Source organism: Diadema antillarum, unplaced genomic scaffold (genome assembly GCF_040938485.1).
Source record: "Diadema antillarum isolate AM-2024a unplaced genomic scaffold, OU_Dant_1.0 seq00001584_RagTag, whole genome shotgun sequence".
NCBI lineage: Eukaryota > Metazoa > Echinodermata > Echinoidea > Diadematoida > Diadematidae > Diadema > Diadema antillarum.
In genome coordinates, this window is record NW_027272302.1 from 308235 (window position 1) to 329116 (window position 20882).

A 20882-nucleotide genomic window follows, 5' to 3' on the forward strand; every position below is an offset into this window, starting at 1 on the left:
CATGTACATGTGAAAATAACAGATATAAATAAACATGTTTACAAAACAAGGCGTAAAGAACGTTTAACTACTCTACCACTACGTGTACACACATTTACATCTACTTTACTTTCTACAAAACTACTGTCATTCTTCTTTGGTTTTGAAGAAAACTGAAATATAAAAATTTTGATATATAATATGATAATAGTTTGTTTGTTTTTTCAAATGGCAGCATTAGCATTATGGGAAGAAATTATTTTTTTGTAAGGGTAATTCACACCTGTCATTTCAAACTTACTACTAAGCCTTTGCCTGCATTTTTTTTTTAATGAACTTAGATTTTTGTTACTTTTGAATGGTTTCGTGCTGTGCTGTAGATTGCGTGTACATACATGTTATTGATGTTTTAATTTCCCTTTTATGTCATGTTTTCAAATTGTATTTGTTTGTGTTACTTTGATAATTATGTATCTCACGGCAAATTGCAGAACTAGGCAACGTTTAGCTTATTGCAGGTCTGATAACCTTCATTTTGAACTCAACTATACTCACACAAACACAAGCATTGTTTATGCATGCATAGTAGTTTATGTAACGCTTCCCATTATTTTTCCTTCTGTCATTTTGTCTTTTTGTTTTCTTGAGACAGGAATGACTGGATTTCAGCTGACAGTGATATACGGTCTCGTACTGGTCAGTCAGCCGTTGTGGGCGCTTGAGTCGGTGGAGAACCTGGCAGACGGTAAGTGGACCTTACGGAATTGTGCATCGTCGATAGACATGAATGAACCCTGAAAATTATTCACAAATGTTTCTTTATTCTATTTTTTTTTCGTCAAATAAGAAAACGGTACGCAGAAGTTAATGTAAGGGACTAATCAGTGAAGTGTCTGTGATTTATTCGAAATGATTATGAAACGGAGTTATGACAAGAATTGTCAAATAGTATTGAAATCAGTGGCGTGTGCAGCCATTGTAAATTCATTCGCCACAAAATTCATTAGATAACTGATGTCGCTGCTATTGGTGTAGAGTATACTCTCAGGAGGTTGTGCACAGTATGGAAGAAGAAGAAGAAGAAGAAGAAGAAGATGATGATGATGATGAATATGAAGAAGAAGAAGAAGAAGAAGCATGAAGAAGATGATGATGATGATGAAGATGAAGAAGAAGAAGAAGAAGAAGAAGATGATGATGATGAAGAAGAAGAAGAAGAAGAGGCTGAAGCTTTATGCAGTCTTAAAAAATAAAAAAAAAAATGAAATCTAGAAATTAAACCTAGGTCTTACACGGGTTTCAGAGTAATAGAATACAGCTGCTGTAACTGGTTGATTTCAACAGGCAGGCGTAGACGTGAGAAACTGTGTCCTCGAATCAAAATTTATTGTACACATGTTTTTATGCAATGACATCAATTTAGCCACTGGCTGCTGAGAAAACTATATTAGATGGTACTTTGAAGTTTTTGATACATTGTTTAAAAGGGAATCTACCTTAACGTGTATGCCATTTGGGGGTAAAAGCGGCAAACTGAAAGTATAATAGATCAGTAAAATATGAGAAATTATCAAAATATCACTCTTCTTATATCACAGATTCCTTTGAACCGGGTATTTCTGCTGTCATCTTAACTAATCCTAAAAATAGCTCGACTGTTGACTGAGATTTATGATAATGGTGGATCCATAATATTAAGGCTGAGAACAGTCACATGGATGAGATTCGATTGCAAATGAAGACGCGTATGGTAACTTTATTTTCCCTTCGTAGAACCAATTCATTCATTTCGAAGAAATATTATCATTAATTATAGCAAGTCATTATTATCATTGTGATAACCATCATTTAACGTTTAAAGGGGAAGAGTAAACGTAAGTGTTGGTGCAAAACAAATAATTGTGATGAACACAGTTCCCAGAGAAAATGTAGGTCTACAAATTTTAAAGCAAGTTTTGAGAACCTTAGAGAATTATGCCATGTGTTATCAAGAGAGCAAAACACACACGATTATGGAAGTGAATAAGAATATCAACTTGCATACATAGATTGCACACAGAGATATAATACGATAGATGAATATTGTGACAAGGGTGTTAGATGGAAGACTTTACAAATATTACATTTATGTACATTGCATGACTATAGTGACGGGCGATGATGTCATAGAAGAGAATGTATCATGAATAGTCAGAAGCAATATAAAACAATATATCCACTATTATGAAAACAAGATGTGACAGCTTTAGAAAGACTTTTATACAGAGGAGTGCAATGCTATAGCTGAAATATCACCCTCCCCCCACCCCCCCCCCAAAAAAAAACTGTTCAAACATCAAAACTTTGAGACAATGGTAAAGTTATAACCTTTACAATGTGCCTTTAAATTTTGCAATACGCTATATAGCCCCGGGCTATAGCGTATGACAAAATGTAAAGGCACATCGTATAGGCAGATGGGTTGTTCCTGTCTCGACACTCGCCTTCTTTCCGTTGCACCCACAGAGATGTAATCAGCCACAAGAGCATACGAAATGAAAAAAAGAAAAAAGATATTTTGGTTAAAGGCATTATTTACCATTTGCAGATAAAACAAAATCTCAGCTTTAGTTAGCTTCATAATAGCTCTAAAATGTGAGTTAGGGAAAGAAACAACCAATGTAAATATTTATTTAGTATAATCAATGCTATTCAAGTCTTGTTGAATATTCAAATTGTGTAATAGAATTGTTTCTAGAATGATCCGTCTACAGTTATGGTTTATTCAGAAGAATAGCCATATCTCCTTACATATAGGCTTTATTGCGAATTTATATATATATAAATATATACATACATATGGTAGGATGTTTTGTGATACGACTGACATACACATAATCATCAAGTGTGATAGCTCGAACATTTTTTAAATCACTGCTTTCAATGGTGGACAATACCACTCTCTCAGCCCGAGTATACTCGGGACTAGTCCACAGCCTAGAAAATGTCAGCTCGAGTATACTCGGGACACGTCCTAAACGGGTTGAGATTATTTGCGTGGAGTTGTTATGCAAAATAAAATGACAATTTCCAAGTGAATTCTGAGCACAAGTATCAAGGTGACCTATTAATTCCCGGTGGTTGATAAGTGGCGATTTTCTTTCTTTCAAGTTTTTAGAATACTCATGGTCAATTTTCATGGTCAAATAATAATTCCCATAATTAAGATAACCGTCGAAAATGTCTTTACAACGAAAATCATAAGGTATTATTCTTTTTTTCATTATGACTATGAATAATGATGATATTGGACGACAATGATAATAGTATTGTCGTAATCATGATCGAACTAATCTCTAATCAATTAATCACATGCAAGTGAAATGAGGTAATTCCAGTGATCGTAATCAAAGACGTTGATTGCAAGGTAATGATGACGTAGCTTCGAAACAGAGTGTTCAAAATGCCCCCAGGATTGCGTCCTTGAGTAACATTTTTAGCGTGACTCACGTACAATAATTCTTAACAAAGCAAATGTTTCCATAGTCAGTAACTAGAATCATTCACGCCCACACGGACATAATATGCACACACATTACCACGCACTCAGCATGAGGCAAACTCGGTGAAACTGCATAAATGAACCAAAACAGAAAAAAAAAATGCGCGGCAGGGACTTATGTAAAAGACATATTAGCCGGCGCTTTTGAACATTTCCTTTTTAAGGAGAGAAATGCTTTTCAACACGATTATCATTCTCTTTAAAAGTATGACAAACTACAGGAAGCCGAATTAGGAAATATATCTTTACTTGATTTGTGCCTGTACTGCAGCCAAATCGTTTGCAATGTAACTCAAAAGTGTCTGTTGATGTTTTTTTTTACACGGCAAGATGGAGTTAAGAATATTATGTTCTTCGCTTTTGCAGTGATGCGAACATGTCTTTATCTTGACACTTTGATATAAAGTGGAAATTCCAAAGTGTGTTATGAGCTTTTGCGGTAGATTAGAGCGTTGACATTGATAAATGCATGTAAGTCTCATGTTTGTATACTTTTTTCAGATTCGTAATAGCTTTTTGTACAATTTTGTCGATGCGAATTTGTCTCCTTTGTTATTTGAAGTTAGCATTAGCTGTATATTTGCAAATTGTTAAACGAAAACCAAAGCATAATGACTTTGTCGCTTCACTTATGATGTGAGCTTGGAGATCTCTGTCTATAAGTCTATTTTCAATACATTTATATTGAAGCAACAACAATAAAAAACAAATGCATGATTCTACTCTCAGGGGTCTTGAATTTCACTTTTTCAGTCATTGTCACATATTGTCACTCATTAAGCAAACACAAAATTAAGCGTGAAAATGCATGGCTAAAAAAAAAGAAAAAAAGTTTGGCTAACCCCGTGTAAGTTCAAATTTTAAAAAAGGCCCAAAAATCTGTGAGCATATAGAATACCTAATAAAATACCCACACTCACCATGTTCTCACCTATAAACAGTAAGTGTGTAAGTACACAGTCACACACACACACACACACACACACATATATATATATATATATATATATATATATATATATACATATATATATGTATATATATACATACATACATATGTACACTCAGCAACAAAGAAATCAAACACTTTTTCAAGTATATATTTCTCATATTTTTGGCTAGAAGGTAATGTATTATATACCATGAAAGGTAATTCAATTGGCTATCAACCTGGTAGGTCAATAAGGAGGGAAACTTTACTCATGAGTGAACACCTTCACTCATCTCTTCAAAGGCACGAAATTAAAAATTGCAAAAACAAACAAGCTGTCTTTCATGCATATAGCTGCTATTCCATGTAGTAATAAGAACAAAAATGATCTCTATAATATCCCTGAAGCCCAAAAGATCAATAAAGGCTAAAACAATTTAGGAAAATGAACAATCTTCTGTCAAATCTAAATTCAAATGAAATGTGATGAGCAATATCAACAAATTGGTAGAAATTTGAATTGATTTCTCAAATTAGGAAAATTGTAAATAATAGTTGGTTCTTGAATTAGTCCAATCAATTCTAAATTACTACATTAAAATAATTAAAAACAGATACTCTGTTCATTTAATCATCGTATGCCCTTACTCCCTAGATGCCACTTGAAGTTTGAGTTCTTTTCTTATTTCCCCCACTTTTTACACTTTAATTTTGTCTGAAGTTCTAAAGAGATAAAGAAAACGAAAAATTATTTTTGCTCTTTCTTTCATGTCTCTTATTGTATTTAAATGGTCTTTTGTCATCATTGTTATCTTGAAGGGCATTTCAAAATGCGTTTCCAAACTTTTGCATTGTTTACTTTTGTTAATTGGAGGACAAAAATGAATGTGGTTGGTCATGCGTAAAGTTTCCCTTTATGTTTACCTGCTAGTTTGATAGCCAATTAAATCTCTTTTAATCTGGTATGTAATACATTGCTTTTTATCAAAATGTCATATGAAAAATAGTAACTCAAAAAAGTTTTTACTTTCTTTTCTTTTTCTTTTTTTTTGCTGAATGTATATAAACATGTATACCTATAGATTGCAAGTATGAAACTAATACATACATGTATGTCGACAAGAAAAATGCATACACGTTCCTATAGTCATAGCGACGGGCTGTATCATTTTCTTCTTTGGCAAGATATTAGCCAGGATGCAAGCCACCTTTCCAGGGCTGCCCGCTCACTTCCCCAGTTCGCTCTGATGATAAAGTGCATGACGGGACGCTGGCCCCTCGACTACAACAACTATGGTTGCTACTGCGGGTTCGGCGGCCGGGGCGCGGTCTTGGATGGTGTGGACAGGTGAGATCTAAACAGCGCCATCTTCTTCAAACCCACTGCAGATTTCGAGACGTGGTCATCTGACTTGAGCTGCAGGTTTTCGAAAGCGCGGAGTTGTGTGAGAAGTTAAAAAAAGATGCTACAACAACATGTCCTTCGTGTTTTGCCTAAGGTTACTCAGCTATTTGCAGCCTGTTATGTTTCTTTGGCTTTTATTAGGTGTACTTGTGATTTGCAGACCTCGCTTTTGAAACACGTCGAGGGAAACCATGGTTCATTTTCTGTTCCATTAAGTTTTATTTCTTCACTTGTATAAAGGAACTCAATTATGACAAAATAGAAGATTTTCACATGAAAAGATACATAAGAGTGCTCAGTATGAAATCATAAGAATAATACGACGTACATAGTATCATGTTTCATAGTATATTTCAAAGTATACAGGTGAAGGAGGCCGTTATCGATAAGCAAATGGCTTGACTTAGAAAACGACCTCTGGACATTATGACTTGTTACTATTCTAAAACACACAACACACAAAATAAATAGAGAAAACATTCAGAGTAATGTTGATTACTGTCCTCAAACCTACTGAGATGTTGAACATGTTGAAATACGGCCAAACTCCCGCCTCTCTGAGTTTCATTGAACGAATGGAGAAGTTTTGCGACGCTAACCTTTAGACGAGTGCGTTGGCCGTTCTCCTCTCTCCCTGCATAGTGTTGCAAAGTATCTGTATAGCTTTAGAATTCTCAAAGACGCAGCCCGTACAAAGAAAAATGGCGCCCCCATATGATCAATGCATTAACTAGCTCTATGGTGTCGTGAATTGAGCGGTCGCAAAAATGACCCAGAACGCGTAATGAAAATTCGAACGAAGCAAGATCGATTTTGATGAGCAATTTTGCGCATATCCAGAACAGTTTTTTTGTTGTTCTGTTTTTTCCTCGTCGCGAAAATCTGAAGTTCCCTATTAAAAAACAAACACGGACAAAATGCTGCAAGTCCATAATCACAGTGTGTTTGTTTGAATAAAATTTCTTCATTGTCTGTTTTTTCTCCTTCTCTGATGTCTATATTTATAAAGAATACATTATCCAAATACTTAAATATTCGAAATAAGTCAGACAGTGTCAATATTAGAAGCATAAAAATATTGATAAAATATTCTATGTGGGATATTATATTCTTTGCTGAAAATAAAAATGCATGAATGAACCAAAATAATCATTGAAGTGAAATAATCATTTTCATGACTGAAATTGCTGGAATTGTTCTCGTCATTATCATCACAATCATCCTCCTATTGTTCGATTCCCTTTAGGTGCTGCAAGATTCATGATGACTGCTACACATTTCTCCTGGAAACCAAGACGTGCAGATCCCTCGCCCATGTCTATCTCCAGCCATACCGATTCAAAAAGACCAACAGGTGGATCTATGAAGGCGCACTTTGGATCGAATGCCGTAAGTTGTGATGGCGTCGATGTTATTAGTTTGCTTGCCTGTATTCCCTCTTCATCTCAATGAGCTAGGCAAGCGAGTCCTCGCTCCCTCCCAATCCCCCCCCCCCACCTCAGGCGATCAGCCAGACACATAGGGGATATGCATGCTCCAGATTCCCAGAGATATCCCCTCTAAGGACGGAAATGGGTTTTGACTCTTTTCAAGTTCAAGTTCAAGTTCATTTATTTTCATTTCCAACAAACAAAATAATTGGAAGTACAATGAAACATTCGTATAAACAGATGTCAGAAAATCAGTACCACAATGCGATCAACAGAAATAACATTGTAACACAGATACAGGTAAATTTCCAACATAGATACAAAAAATAACTCGTGTCGCTGTGGTAAATGCATACACAATATTGCTGGAAATGGAGGGGACTGCTAAAAAGCAGAGCTTGTAGAGTGCAGTCCCCTCGTATAAAAAAAAAAAAACACACACACACACACACACACATAGTAACAAAAACAACAAAACAACAATTTCCCTAAGCGGAAAAAAGAAAAAAAGACAGACAAATACACACATACATGCACACATACCAATGCACATTGACAGACACAAGGCGGCTCTCTTGTAAGGAAAGATAGATGAGAGGATAGAGATATAGTGAGGAAGGTAGTAAGTCCCGAAGTGGGCAAGGGGGGGGGGGGGCAGAGAGAGAGAGAGAAGGAAACGATGGGTCATAACCAGGGCACTAGAGGCACAGAAGTACGGGCTCACTGATAAACAAAGTGTGTATAGTGACATTACCGAGCAACAACAGTTTTGGAAATCACAAATATACATATATATATACATATATATAGACAGAAGATATGAGCACTCTTCATAGAAGGATAGAATCACCAAGTGTATATATATACATATATATATATATATATATATATATATATATATATATATATATATATAAAGAATGAATCATTATGCTGCATACGACATTTTTAAATATTTCTTTAACTTTAAAGAAAATGTATGAAAACTTAAAGCTTCTTTGATGTTATTATCAAGAGAATTCCAGAATTTTGGTCCAGAAAAGGAGAATAAGGATTTAGCAAAAACCGTCCTAGTCAAAGGCAAATGATATTCATGGGATTGACGGGTTGGATATGCATGAACAGTTTCATTCTTTAAAAACATGGAATCAAACACCAGGGGGAGAGAATTGTTGGTGAGTTTGTACATGAATTGTCCTAATTGCAAACGATAAAGATCATAAATTTTCAGAATATTATTTTCGTGAAATAAATTATTAGTATGACTTCTCCACGATTCGTGACAAATGATACGAAGAGCTTTTTTCTGTAATAATAATATTCTTTCTGTATAAGTAGAAAAAGTGTTTCCCCATGCGAGTATCCCGTAGTTTAAATAAGGTAGTATCAAAGTAGAATATAACATAAAAAGTACATTTTTGGGAAGATAAAATTTGACTTTGTTTATAATACCTATATTCCTTGAAATAACACGACATACAGAATCAATATGCAAACCCCAGGTAAGTTTATTGTCCAGGATCAAACCTGAAAAAGTGATGGAAGAGACTTCTTCTATGACCGTGTCTTCCAGAAGAACATTTCTCGGTAAATTTTCCAGCGAATTACTGAACAACATACATTTAGTTTTTTGCAAATTTATTGACAGTTTGTTCGCTCTTATCCAATAAAGTAACTTCATTAATTCACTACTTAAAGTATCAATTAATCGATCGGGATCAGAATCAGATAAAAACACATTAGTATCATCTGCAAATAATAAGAAAGAGAGGATGTTTGAAGAATTTGACATATCATTGACATAAAGAGTAAATAAAAGGGGACCTAGTAAACTTCCCTGAGGAACACCACAGTCAACATTTTGCGTAGTCGATGCGTGACCGTTGATAAATGCAAATTGTTTTCGATTAGTAAGGTAACTCGTGAACCACTCCAAGCCTTTCCCCTGATACCATAATGTGATAATTTGTGAAGCAGTATGTTGTGGTCTATGGTATCAAAGGCCTTGGAGAGGTCCAGGAAGACTCCAATAGTATGATGAAATGTATCTATCGCTTTTGAAACCCTGTCAAGGAAAGTAAGGATTGCATGAGATGTGCAATGCTTTTGCCGAAATCCGAACTGATAATCAGAAATTATTTTATGAGTGTCCAAGAACTTCAAGAGTCTGGTGTAAACAACCCTTTCTAACATTTTCGAAACGGAGGTTAGCAGGGATATTGGTCTATAATTGGAGACATCTTCCCTTTCCCCTTTTTTATGGACAGGAATTACTTTCGAGACTTTCATAGCCTCAGGGACAACACCGTTACTTATAGACAAATTAAATACATGTACAAGTGGATCAACGATATAGTCAATAATATTTTTTAAAAGGACATTATCAATGCCGTCATAACCAGAGCTTTTTTATTTTTTAAATTCTGAACTATATCTAATAATTCATTTCTGTGCAAAGGCATGAAAAACAATGAGCTAGATTCGGGCCTTCTAAATAATCTTGAAAATTCAGATGAGTATGTGGAATATTTTGGGCAAGATTACTTCCTATTTGTGAAAAATACTGATTAAAAATATCAACTATTGAAGAAACATCATCAACAAATAAATCACCATATTTGATTGATGTAATACGCGGTTTGTCCTTATTTTTGTTGATAGCCATATTGATAACTTTCCAAGTATTTTGAATATCATGTTTAAACAAACTTATCTGATTAGTAAAATATTTCCGTTTCTCATAACGTAATATTTGTGTGAGGACGTTTTTATATGAAGTGTATCTATCATGAGATTGCTGGGTACGTTTAATTTTGTTAGCATAATACAAATTATACTTTCGATTGATTGATCGCAGTAAAGACTTAGATATCCATGGAAGTCTAGGGGATCTCTTATAATTTCTAGATTTCTTTTTAACAACAGGAACATTCTTATCCATAAGCGATATTAAAGTACTCATGAACGAATTATAAGCCTCATTTGTATCTTCGGTATTATATACAGAAGACCAATCCACATTACCGAGGTCGTTTTGCAATCTCTCTATATTTCCAGGTGTAACTTTCCGGAAAGTTGACACCGGGTCATTCATGGTAATGTCTTTCTGAAGGGGTATGTGAGTGAAAATAGGGTAATGGTCTGATAAATCTGAAAGAACAATACCAGAGACCGGTAAGGGGTTAATGTTACAAAATATATTATCAATAAGAGTTGCCGAGTGATTGGTTACTCGAGTTGGTTTGGTTATAAGGGGTAAAAAAGATGTGGACATCATGATATCAAGAAAAGATTGAGCAGTATTCATTGCTTGGAACTTAGATAAATCTATATTGAAATCTCCCATAATATAACAGTCTTTATTATGAAATACTGAATTATGGAATAAAATTTGCAAATAATCCAAAAAGTCTTGGGTGTTAGAATTAGGAGGTCTATACATCATGAATACAAGTATGTTTTTGGCATGGGCGACCTTGATTTCAACACATAATGACTCGATGACTCCGTTCATGCACATTAAATCTTTGTGCATAACATAATCAAGGTTTTGTTTGATGTATAAACCGACACCCTCCGCCCATTCTATCGCGTCTACTATTTTCTATGAAATCATAGCCTGGAAGAGAATATGCGGAAGCAGAATCCTGAGTAATCCATGTTTCACTAAGACCTATTATAGAAAAAGATATATCATGAGTATTGTCCAGAAAACAACAAAAATTATCAAAATTCTTATTCAAACTCCTAATGTTCAAATGCAATAATGAGAAACAATCAGTAAGTCCGGTTAAGGATTTGAACTGATTCATAGTATAATACTTTGAACTTACATATTGTTCATGATTATCCTCATTAATTCTACATCTGTTTCAAAAAATCGAAGTCATAAACAGCAGGATACTCATCATTGGATTCATTAATTGTATATGACACAGGGTCTTGATGAAACATATCAAAAAATTCGTCGTCATTTAGTAAACTGAAAGCGAAGTTTTCAATTCGCATCATCTAAAATATATAAGATGAATGACAAGACCGAACTCAAAGTTTCAGCGAGAACCATGCAGAGTGCGTTCGAGGGCACGAGGCGATGACCCAAAGAACAGAAGAGAAGGGATAACGGAAGAATGCGAGCATCGCTGCGGAAAGAATGAAGTCGGAATGGTAGAAGGGGGAGAGGGTAGTAGGAGAAGAATACAAGGTGAAAGGGTTACAAGAGAGCATATTACCGACAATAAACAAGGACAGCACAAAGACAAGAAAATAATACAGCCTATTATACATAATTCTATAGCTCTTATTCATGAGTAGTGAACAACATGCAAGAAAGAGAGCCCTTCCCACCCCATCAAAGTTTGCCGAACCCAAACTATAATTTCAATGAAAATCAAATTATTTGTCAACTCTGAATCAAAACCAGAATTTTCCTAACAAAGGAGAAGGAACGAAGATTAAACCAATCCTCGAAAAAATAAACAAACACAGAAAATACATCATCTTAACATTTCATTTCAACCAAATTATCCATATAATTTATCATTATACCTATAGTTCATCACAGAATCAGATTGACGCTATCCACCAGGTGGAGAGCCTGAAATTAGAATCGAAGCTAAATGACACCTCATGACCCACCCATTTTTACTTAAATACATAAAAAACTCTGTGTATACTTATGTCATTACTTATTTTTCTTAAACCGACAACATCACGCCACCAAGCTGAGGGATGACACGGGAGTTAGAAATTGCAGAAGAGGAAAAAGAAAAGGAGAAGAGAGAAACGAATGACACAGCAGCCCTAGTGACAGAAAGTGACGCCATTAACCACGGACATGACATGATATGAGACAGGGTCTGCAGTCTGGTTACCCTATTTACAAAAGAAAAACGGAGAATAAAGCCAAATTCATGGCGTGTCATGGCATCTAATATAAAAGAATTAGAGTCAATGCAATTCAAATTCAATTTGTTGAGAGAAGAGAGGGAAAATAAGTACCACCCGGAATAAAGACATGACACCATTCCAATTGAACACGTAATTACATAACGCAGTACTGCTTCTGTTCATTCTCCAAGATTGGTATTACAATATACGTGCCATAGTTGTGCACTAAATTTACAGTTCGATGAACTGATAGCCAATGTCACGCCACCTATTCAGAGGGTAGCAAAGAAAAAAATCCTATCTCATGTCACAAGACTGGTAATTGTTACGCGGTGTAACACGGTGCGAAAGATTGTCAGCTATTTCTTCATGAAAAGCAGAGAGGTGGAACGATAGAAAGAAAGTACGAACATAGCACGCTATATATTGTGAGTATCGTCTTAAAAAGGGCAACGAAAACAAACAGAGGTATTTGGGTTATTATGCATGACACATAGCTGGGCGAGAAAATAAAATAAAAGTGCTAATGCTATTGACCCATAGGATAAAAGAACTGCAGATCATCTGTCAAATATACGACGTGTTTTCAAATTGAATCGGCACATTCAACAGTAAGAACATAGCACGCTAATTGTGAGTATCATCTTGAAAAAAAGGCAACGAAATTAACAAGCATGGAGGTATTTGGGTTGTTATGCATGACACATCGCTAAGCAAGAGACTCTTTTCACGGGCTTTTGGAAAGGAAAGCCATCAACACTTCCCCCCATCATGGACATTTGGACGGGAAGCCTGCTCGTGTACGTAAAACCAGCGTGACGTGCATACGACGCATTTGGTGAAATGTCCTGCGAAAAGAAAGCCAGCCAAACATGCACAATAAGCACGCACTATCCCTAATCAAAACTATTTCTGGAAAATGTATTAAAGGTCCCCCTATTTCAATGATTTTTTTTCGGGATTTTCCCCGAAATGAGCTCCCAAAGCGGGGGGAGGGGGAGGGGGGAGGGGGAGGGGGGAGGGGGAGGGGGAGGGGGGAGGGGGAGGGGGAGGGGGAGGGGGGGGGGAGGGGGGAGGGGGGAGGGGGAGGGGGAGGGGGGAGGGGGGAGGGGGGAGGGGGAGGGGGAGGGGGAGGGGGGAGGGGGAGGGGGGAGGGGGAGGGGGAGGGAACGAGATACAGGTTTGTCCTGGAATATACAATACAATATGGAATCATTCTATCTATAATTTCATCCATGTGTCGTTTCAACCTCAAAACGAATGAATGAATTGTACAGGACTAAATTAGAATTCTAAGGGGGAAAACAAACAAGGGAGGTATTTGTGTGATTGTTTCAAGTTCGCCATGCATGTCGCTGCCATGGCGTGGCATCAAATCAGGCATTATAGCGCCTTTGTTAGCCAGTAAATGCTATACATTAGCAGAAGCATAAGGTTCAATTTATGGACATGTTTCTTCTGTTTCACGTGGTGTGACATGTTAAAGATCGAATTTGCGATGTCACTTGGAAAAGCCCTCAGCTGAAACATTCATTCAGGCAGACTATTATTCTCCCGTTCACAACTTGTTGAACAGATTGAGGTGGCAAAGTGTACAAGAATGCATTGAGTATCAGTACTGCGTAGCTGTATATAAAGTCTTGAACGGATTAGCCCCATCATACTTATGTCCTATGGCTACAAGGCGTCAAGTAACGTACGAAACTCGATATGCCTTATCTTGCCCATTGTTCATCCCCATGCCTAAAACAGAATACAAAAAACGTACATTTTCCTTCTTCGCTTGCTCTCTTTTCAACAATCTTCCCAGTTTTATTCAATCGTCAAACTGCCTCGAAAGGTTTAAAAGACAAATTCGATCAGCAAATATAAACTCAGCTTTTTGATATGTTAAGATGATGAGCAATTAAGAGTTCATACATATTAATATGCATTTGTTTCTGTATCATTATGTTTCTTAATGCTCATTGTTTTTAGTACATTATGATATTATGATTTTTGATCTTGCCTTTGGTACTATTTTTATATGCGCTACATTTTTTTTAATCCTTGAATCTATATCTGTGTATGATAACACATCTCTATTTTCTCACATTTTTCTTTTACCTTTCATATGTCTGTTTCGACTACTTTTTTCTTCTCTTTTCTTTTTGTTTGCGTTACACTGTGTAAACCTACCTGCAATATTTCAATATTCTGAACAAAGTGTGAAAGTGTACTTTTTACTCGTTGCCATATCACTTTTTGGCCATTAATTTTGTACATTCTGTTAACATAATTTATTTTGCTTTTGCATATGGTAATCTCCTGCTGTTTTTGCTTTTAATTTGTTGATTTTGTATCTTTTTTTACTTATGTAGATATCACATCTTGCTTGTTTCTATGTGTTCGCTTGCTCTCTTTTTTGTTGCTGTTGTATTATGTGATTTTTACTCGCAATATGTATTATTTGTAACAGGGCTCACTTGAAAAGCAGGCCCTTTGGCCCTGAACGTGACTACCCCTGTTCTTTTTTTTTCAATAAAACTGAATAGATAAATAATTAAATAAACTTATATAGATGGAGCTTGAATTTCAGGGAAGACAGCAAATTACATAAAGCAGAACTTTAGCTGAAAAACAGAACGCAGTAATCTGTGGTAGTTAATGATTAGCAAATATAGTCATACATTATTTACCACGAGGGATTTAAAAGCTTTTCACATATTGCAAATTCTAGTCATTACTCTAGTCTTTTACTTGTTACTTATTTTATAAGAATTTACTCCCGATTAAATTGAAACCTTTTAAATAGTTCGATGCTTTGCCTTGAAGATGAATTCATTTATTTATTTTTTTCGTTTGGGGGTGGTTTCTACAAAGCAGTGCTTTAAGATTCCTCCTAAGTATGTTAGCTGGACATAAAGATATTGGAGCCCTTATATCAGTATCTACAATGTTTTAGAAATTATAGTCACAGAATATCAATGGCGTTTACACTCACCAACAAAATGATTTTCTCCGTTGTAATTGGATGCCTTTATTTTCTCGTTTCATTATGTTGGTGATCTAATATTCCTTCGGACTAAATTCAAGACCTTGATACTTTCGATGCTTGAAATTCATATTTCATCATTGCAAAAACGTTGCTGCCAAGCATTCACTGGGTTGCTTCTGAAGGATTTATTGAACATTATTATTTCGCTTTAATAAGCAGCTCCTGCATTCAGTATGCGTGAACTTAGGCATTTCATTGTCGTAATGAATTTGCCCCCCCCCCCATTTCGTATCGTTCAATTGAATGCTTTTCTTTTGTGTTTGTAAATAGATTTTTCATACTATGTTTTTCGTCGACATTTCACATCGGAATTCTTATCATAGCCAACGCCCTCTCTCTCTAACGGCTCAGAGTCTTTGTATTTATCTGAAATATATTTTTGTTGCATGATCTCATATTCATCTATTTCTACTTCCTCGTCCATCAGATTCAAAGGGGTCGTGCTCTAAAGGGTTGTGCGAGTGTGACCGACAGGCAGCGCTGTGCTTCTCTCTAGCACCATACAATGCGGAGCTCAAAAAACTGAATCGAAAGGAATTGTGCCGAGGCTGATGAATGGAATATCTCCATGGTAGCATTAAAATCTTTTATTTCCACTCGCTTTATTTCTCAATTGCTTCGGGGGATGTTGACAAAATTAACTTTCCCTCTAACATCAGTTACCCTTTGATGTGGCCATTTTACTGTATTGTGCATATAGTGTCTTTGGAATGCCTGCATTCGACTTTTTTTTTTTGTGCGATGCATAATGTTTTGCGCACTAGTTTTTACATACATTCGTCTAGTGCCATAAACATCACAACTAATCTAAAAAAAATCGACTTACTCTTATGGAGTGGGTAGATGAATATGAATTTAAAAAAGTCATCGGAGCTTGATGATATACATGAGTGACAAGTCTGAATGTGATAACAATATACAAAAAGAAAAATAAATGGCCAGCTTTGGGGGCACACACTTATTTCAATGAAGGTTCCAATCCTTTTAAGGGCATTACCACAAAATACAGCGGTGGTTATACGATGCACTGCGTACATTTTGAATGACAAAAGTTGTTACAAACTTCATGAACTGAAAGAGAACATACGTCTTTTATGATGTCGTTCTGATGTCGTGTGAAATATATAGATAGAAAGAACGGCCGAATGGAGAGACGAACTGAGAGGTAAAATGTCGATCATTTTCGACAAAGTGCGACGTGTTTTAACATATTATAATACTATGTAAGAACTCCTTACGAACGAAGTAAAACAAAGCGATTAATTATCATTATAAATAATTTATCCTCATAAAAGGTTAGTCCCAACTTTTATTAGAATCTCTTTGTTTTGGATATCTCAGCCATTAAAAAAAGTGTCATCAATAAACTTTTCGGCTGGCTCGACGATTAGCTCCACCTTCATACGAAGATTTTAGGCTGATTAACTGTCAAAATAAATCAAAGTCAATCTCGTGTTAACACGCGAGTTCAACCGGCTGGCTTCCTAAAAGGCAGACTTTGTCTTTGATAAAGGAGGCGGAATCGGTTAAGGGCCGAATGAAGAGACGGACTGAGAGGGTAAATATGTTATGTCGATCATTTTCGACAAACTTGCCGTATCCCACGCATCTTCGGACATTCGGAATTGGCATAAAATCAGCAAGGGTTGGTGGGTATACCAAACACTCTCATGAATCATAGGCCCGTTCCCTCCGAAAATAAATAAATCTTTTTTGTCTAGCCGTTAGAAATAAGACAGTTGTAGTAGAACTGTTCACGCTATAGAGAGATAAATGTTAGCATTAAAGCAAGTCAGCCGATTTTTTCGTTAGAAACCTCGATTGTCTATTGAATTATACCTTTTAAATTAGGCTTTTTAAGGGACACCTTTTTCTTTCACTTCACTTTACTTCTCTTTTCTTGTTATTTCTTAAACTGATTTGTTACCAGCTTTGTTATAACCTTTGTCATTCCTCTATTGTGTATGTCAATTTTGTTGCATCTCATTCTTTCTTGAATTGTATATACTGTAAATGTTGATAGCAATAAAGGAGAGTTTTATGCTCACATTCGTATCATAATTGTCAATGATTATGTCATCCAGAGATTATTAATCACCGGGGACAGGTCAAGGTGTGAATTGTCTTCAATTTGTCTCCTACAAAATCTGTAAGATCGTAACTGTTGATCTATAATTCAACAAACATGTCAGATAAAACGAACCACGGAACTAAAATCTGTCATTTTCCCCTTTCCGGGCAGCGACACTACCACCAGGCCATCGCTGGTTGCCGGCAGTGACACGATGACATGACAATGTCAGAATTGCGGAGCTTATGTATTGAATATCTGTTGGAGTATATAGAAGAAGAAGAAATTCGCATAATCCGCAGGGTAGATTCAAACCACCTTTACCGAACTTTATCATGGCTTTATATGGTTAAACGAAAGAAATTTCAAATTCACATTCAAATCTATTCAGACCTTCATCCATTGAACATATTCATGATATTACAAATGAATACAGTCATTATTATCCATATTGTTAAAAATAGCAAGACGTACGCGCAGTACATTTTCTCTCACCCCAAATTCACTCCAAATATAGGGTGGATATACCTATGAAGGAATGATGGTTATTTATTAAAATCACGTATGATGTCCTTCCAGACAATTTGTATTTGCTTTATTCAACAACTTCCATCACAGCCTTCAAATGTATCCCACAGACTCATAATATACCACCATTGCGGATTAACCCATGGCTACAGAACTAGAAATCAGCAAATTTTCACATTTTCTTACAAGTTTTATTTTTCATTTGTTTTGAAAAATAAGTTTAACGCAATTGTCAATTTGAGATGGAATACCACAAATTAATGTATAAAGATATACGAATATCGTGTAATAGAGGAACCTACTGATATGCAAAAGCTTGTAGGATGTAGGCTCCATAGTAATAAGAAGCGTTTACTTCAATGTGTCATTGACAAAATTGACAAAACATGCGAGAATACAATGTGTCGAGAATGTAATAATTACGGAATGCACAAAATGTTCATAATCAAACTTAAGGTATACCAATGCTAAATAAAGTAGCAATTTAAAGGGGGTGTCTAGTAACTGATCATTGGGAATCAGTGGGAATGCTGGGGGATGATTGTTCCAATCCTTGTTGGATTCATTAAAGAGTACATTACATATCTATTGTTGTGTGAAAATTATTTGCTTCAGAATGGTCTCATATTCAAGGAATGTGCAGTTTAATGTACCGTCACTGTACAGGCATGCATGCTAACCTGGAAACATCAAACTGCACATTACTTAAATATGAGACCATTCTAAATCAAATAATTTTCACATAATAATAAGGGAATCGGCCCTGACAGATCTTATATGGCTCTTTCTGATTTTGAACTTGATTTCTGATAAAGTACTTGTTTTTTTTGGGGGGGGGGCAGTTGTGAACACATTTACACCACAACAACACCAGTTGGTGTGGTCCCCTTCTGGGCGGGTGTTATACTACTGACATTAACACAACAGCGATACCAAATCAATACCATGTACTGTCACTGTTGATTTACACCAGCGCAGTGTCAAAAACATCAGGTGAACACTTATCAACACCATCATAACATACTTTCTATACACGTCGGTATGGTCCTCTATTGACACTTGATCCGCGTTAGACTTAAAATGCATGGTGTTTAATCTAGCACCCATCTTTTTGCAATGTATGTAGACGGATGCGTCGACAGTAAAGAGTGCTTTACTAATTTCCAGGAAGGCTAAATAATTGAAATGTAAACACCGCAAAACACCTCCTTGGTGTTTCGTTACCCAGTAGCATATATTATGTACAGACGTTACTCAAGAAAGCAAGATATATACGTGATATTGTCATTACAAAAAGAGGCAATTGTGACATTTATCGTGGCCACAACCATAAACATCGGGGGAAGAAAAAAACCAACACACAATTGAGTGAGAAGTTTTGATGTGACATATTGATATGACATACGAATGCATACATGTATCAAGTGAGTGTTTGCAAAGAATGCATCTGATGAATATGACAATTAACCCCCCACCACCCCCAAAGAGAGAGAGAGAGAGAGAGAGAGAGAGAGAGAGAGAGAGATAATACCAGTGAATACGGTGAAAAAATGAAGAATTATTGTGTTGGTTGTAGAAGCAAACTTAAATACTATATGGGTTGGTGAGTTCTTCATATAAGAAAGACATAATACATGTACAAACAAAATTCCATAGGGGGGACCCCGGAAAAAAAAACAGAAGAAGAAATGAACTAGTAACAGAACTGTACAGGTAGGGATTGTCAGAGCACGTTCTATCGTGCTGCGCTCTGACGAGTGACAATGCTTCGCGAACTGACACTAACAATATTTTTGCATTGTTGTGAAGCATTTCGATCGACCTTACGAGCAATCCTTTTCCCAGCCACAACAGTTCGAACATTACACATCTCATAATAGTCGTGGAGCATGGTGCGAAAGTGTTTCAGATCCGCTTCGAAATCCCCTTCATACATCGCAATTTTCTTCCACAAGGTGTGATTGTAATGTTTGTAGAGGAGAGTGTCCGCCATGTTCCATCTTCGTATCTTCATTCGCTGCTCGCGGTCAGTACCGGATTTCTCCGCTCGCTGATTGGCTCGCAAGTAAAGGATGTCTTCGAACTCCCAAGACATGATCTTCTTTAGAAGCAAAAGTGACTCGTCTAGGTACTAGGTCCAGCACGCCATCTAACTTTCGTATCGCCTTGTTAATCACATCCACGCTCTTGTGAATCAGTTCGTCGGATATTAAATCATAGAACATTCCGTTTCGAATATATGTTTTACAATTAGATTTTTCCATTCTTTTCCAATGAAAAAATGGACGTCTAAGAAATGTGTCCACTATTTGAGATGGTGTCTTGCCGGCCATAGGATAGTGCTTTGGACACTCGAAGAAAAAGAATGCGGATGTAAATTGCTTGGTAGGTTCCCTGAGAATGGTTATGAATCTCGCTCCTGATTTCATGTGATGTTTCAAGAAGTTCAGATTCGGCAAGAGTCGAATATGTGACGTCATCAGGTCATAATCCCGGTAGTGTTTGTAGTCCAACGTTTGCACTCCTATTGGCGGCAATATATCCCTCTTGCCTCTAAGTTTGCGCTGGCGGAAATGACCACGTGTGGGGTCGTTTTTGTACAGCAGGAACGAGAGGTTATTGGAGTAGCCATAGCGCTTGATGATGTTAGCCATTGTCGAGCTGGCGGTCTTATGCGTTTTGATGAAGACCAGCGGCCTCGTAAAGCGACCCAAGCGCCGCCCTTCACCTGCCTTCTGAGTAAAATCTGTGCCATTTGCTCCAGCATTGTTTTGGGGTGGGTAAGAGCTCCTCTCCATTTGCGCGATTCCGAAAGATGATCCGTCCGATTTGTGGAAACTTACCGAAGCCCATGTTGAAAACGCATTGTTGTTAATAGGCCTAGTTCTCACTGGCAGAGGCCTCATTGACAAAAAAGTTGTTCGAGTTAGGAGGATAGTTGTTATTACTACAGAAAGGAGAAAGAGGCGGACCAGGAAAGGCTGACACTGTGAAGAGACAACAGAAAAATAAAGATTTGTTTTAATTAGCATCAAGCCTCACGAAATTGCATCAAATTATATTGTCAAGC

The 20882-nt window shown here is 36.5% G+C and overlaps 2 protein-coding genes across 2 annotated transcripts; one reads left to right on the forward strand and one right to left on the reverse strand.

Annotated features, from left to right (window-relative positions):
• Window positions 1-633: 633 nt before the first annotated feature.
• On the forward strand, window positions 634-15765 carry LOC139710882 (phospholipase A2, minor isoenzyme-like). The gene is made up of 4 exons (XM_071622806.1): window positions 634-724; window positions 5637-5799; window positions 7103-7245; window positions 15641-15765. The coding sequence occupies exons 1-4, from the start codon at window positions 634-636 to the stop codon at window positions 15763-15765; spliced, it is 522 nt and encodes a 173-aa protein (XP_071478907.1).
• A 3782-nt stretch (window positions 15766-19547) lies between these two features.
• Window positions 19548-20610, reverse strand: LOC139710883 (galactosylceramide sulfotransferase-like). Its single transcript, XM_071622807.1, has 2 exons — window positions 20119-20610; window positions 19548-19943 (listed from the first exon to the last, which is right to left on the reverse strand). Exons 1-2 carry the CDS (start codon window positions 20608-20610, stop codon window positions 19548-19550), a joined length of 888 nt encoding a protein of 295 aa, XP_071478908.1.
• Between the last annotated feature and the right edge of the window lie 272 nt (window positions 20611-20882).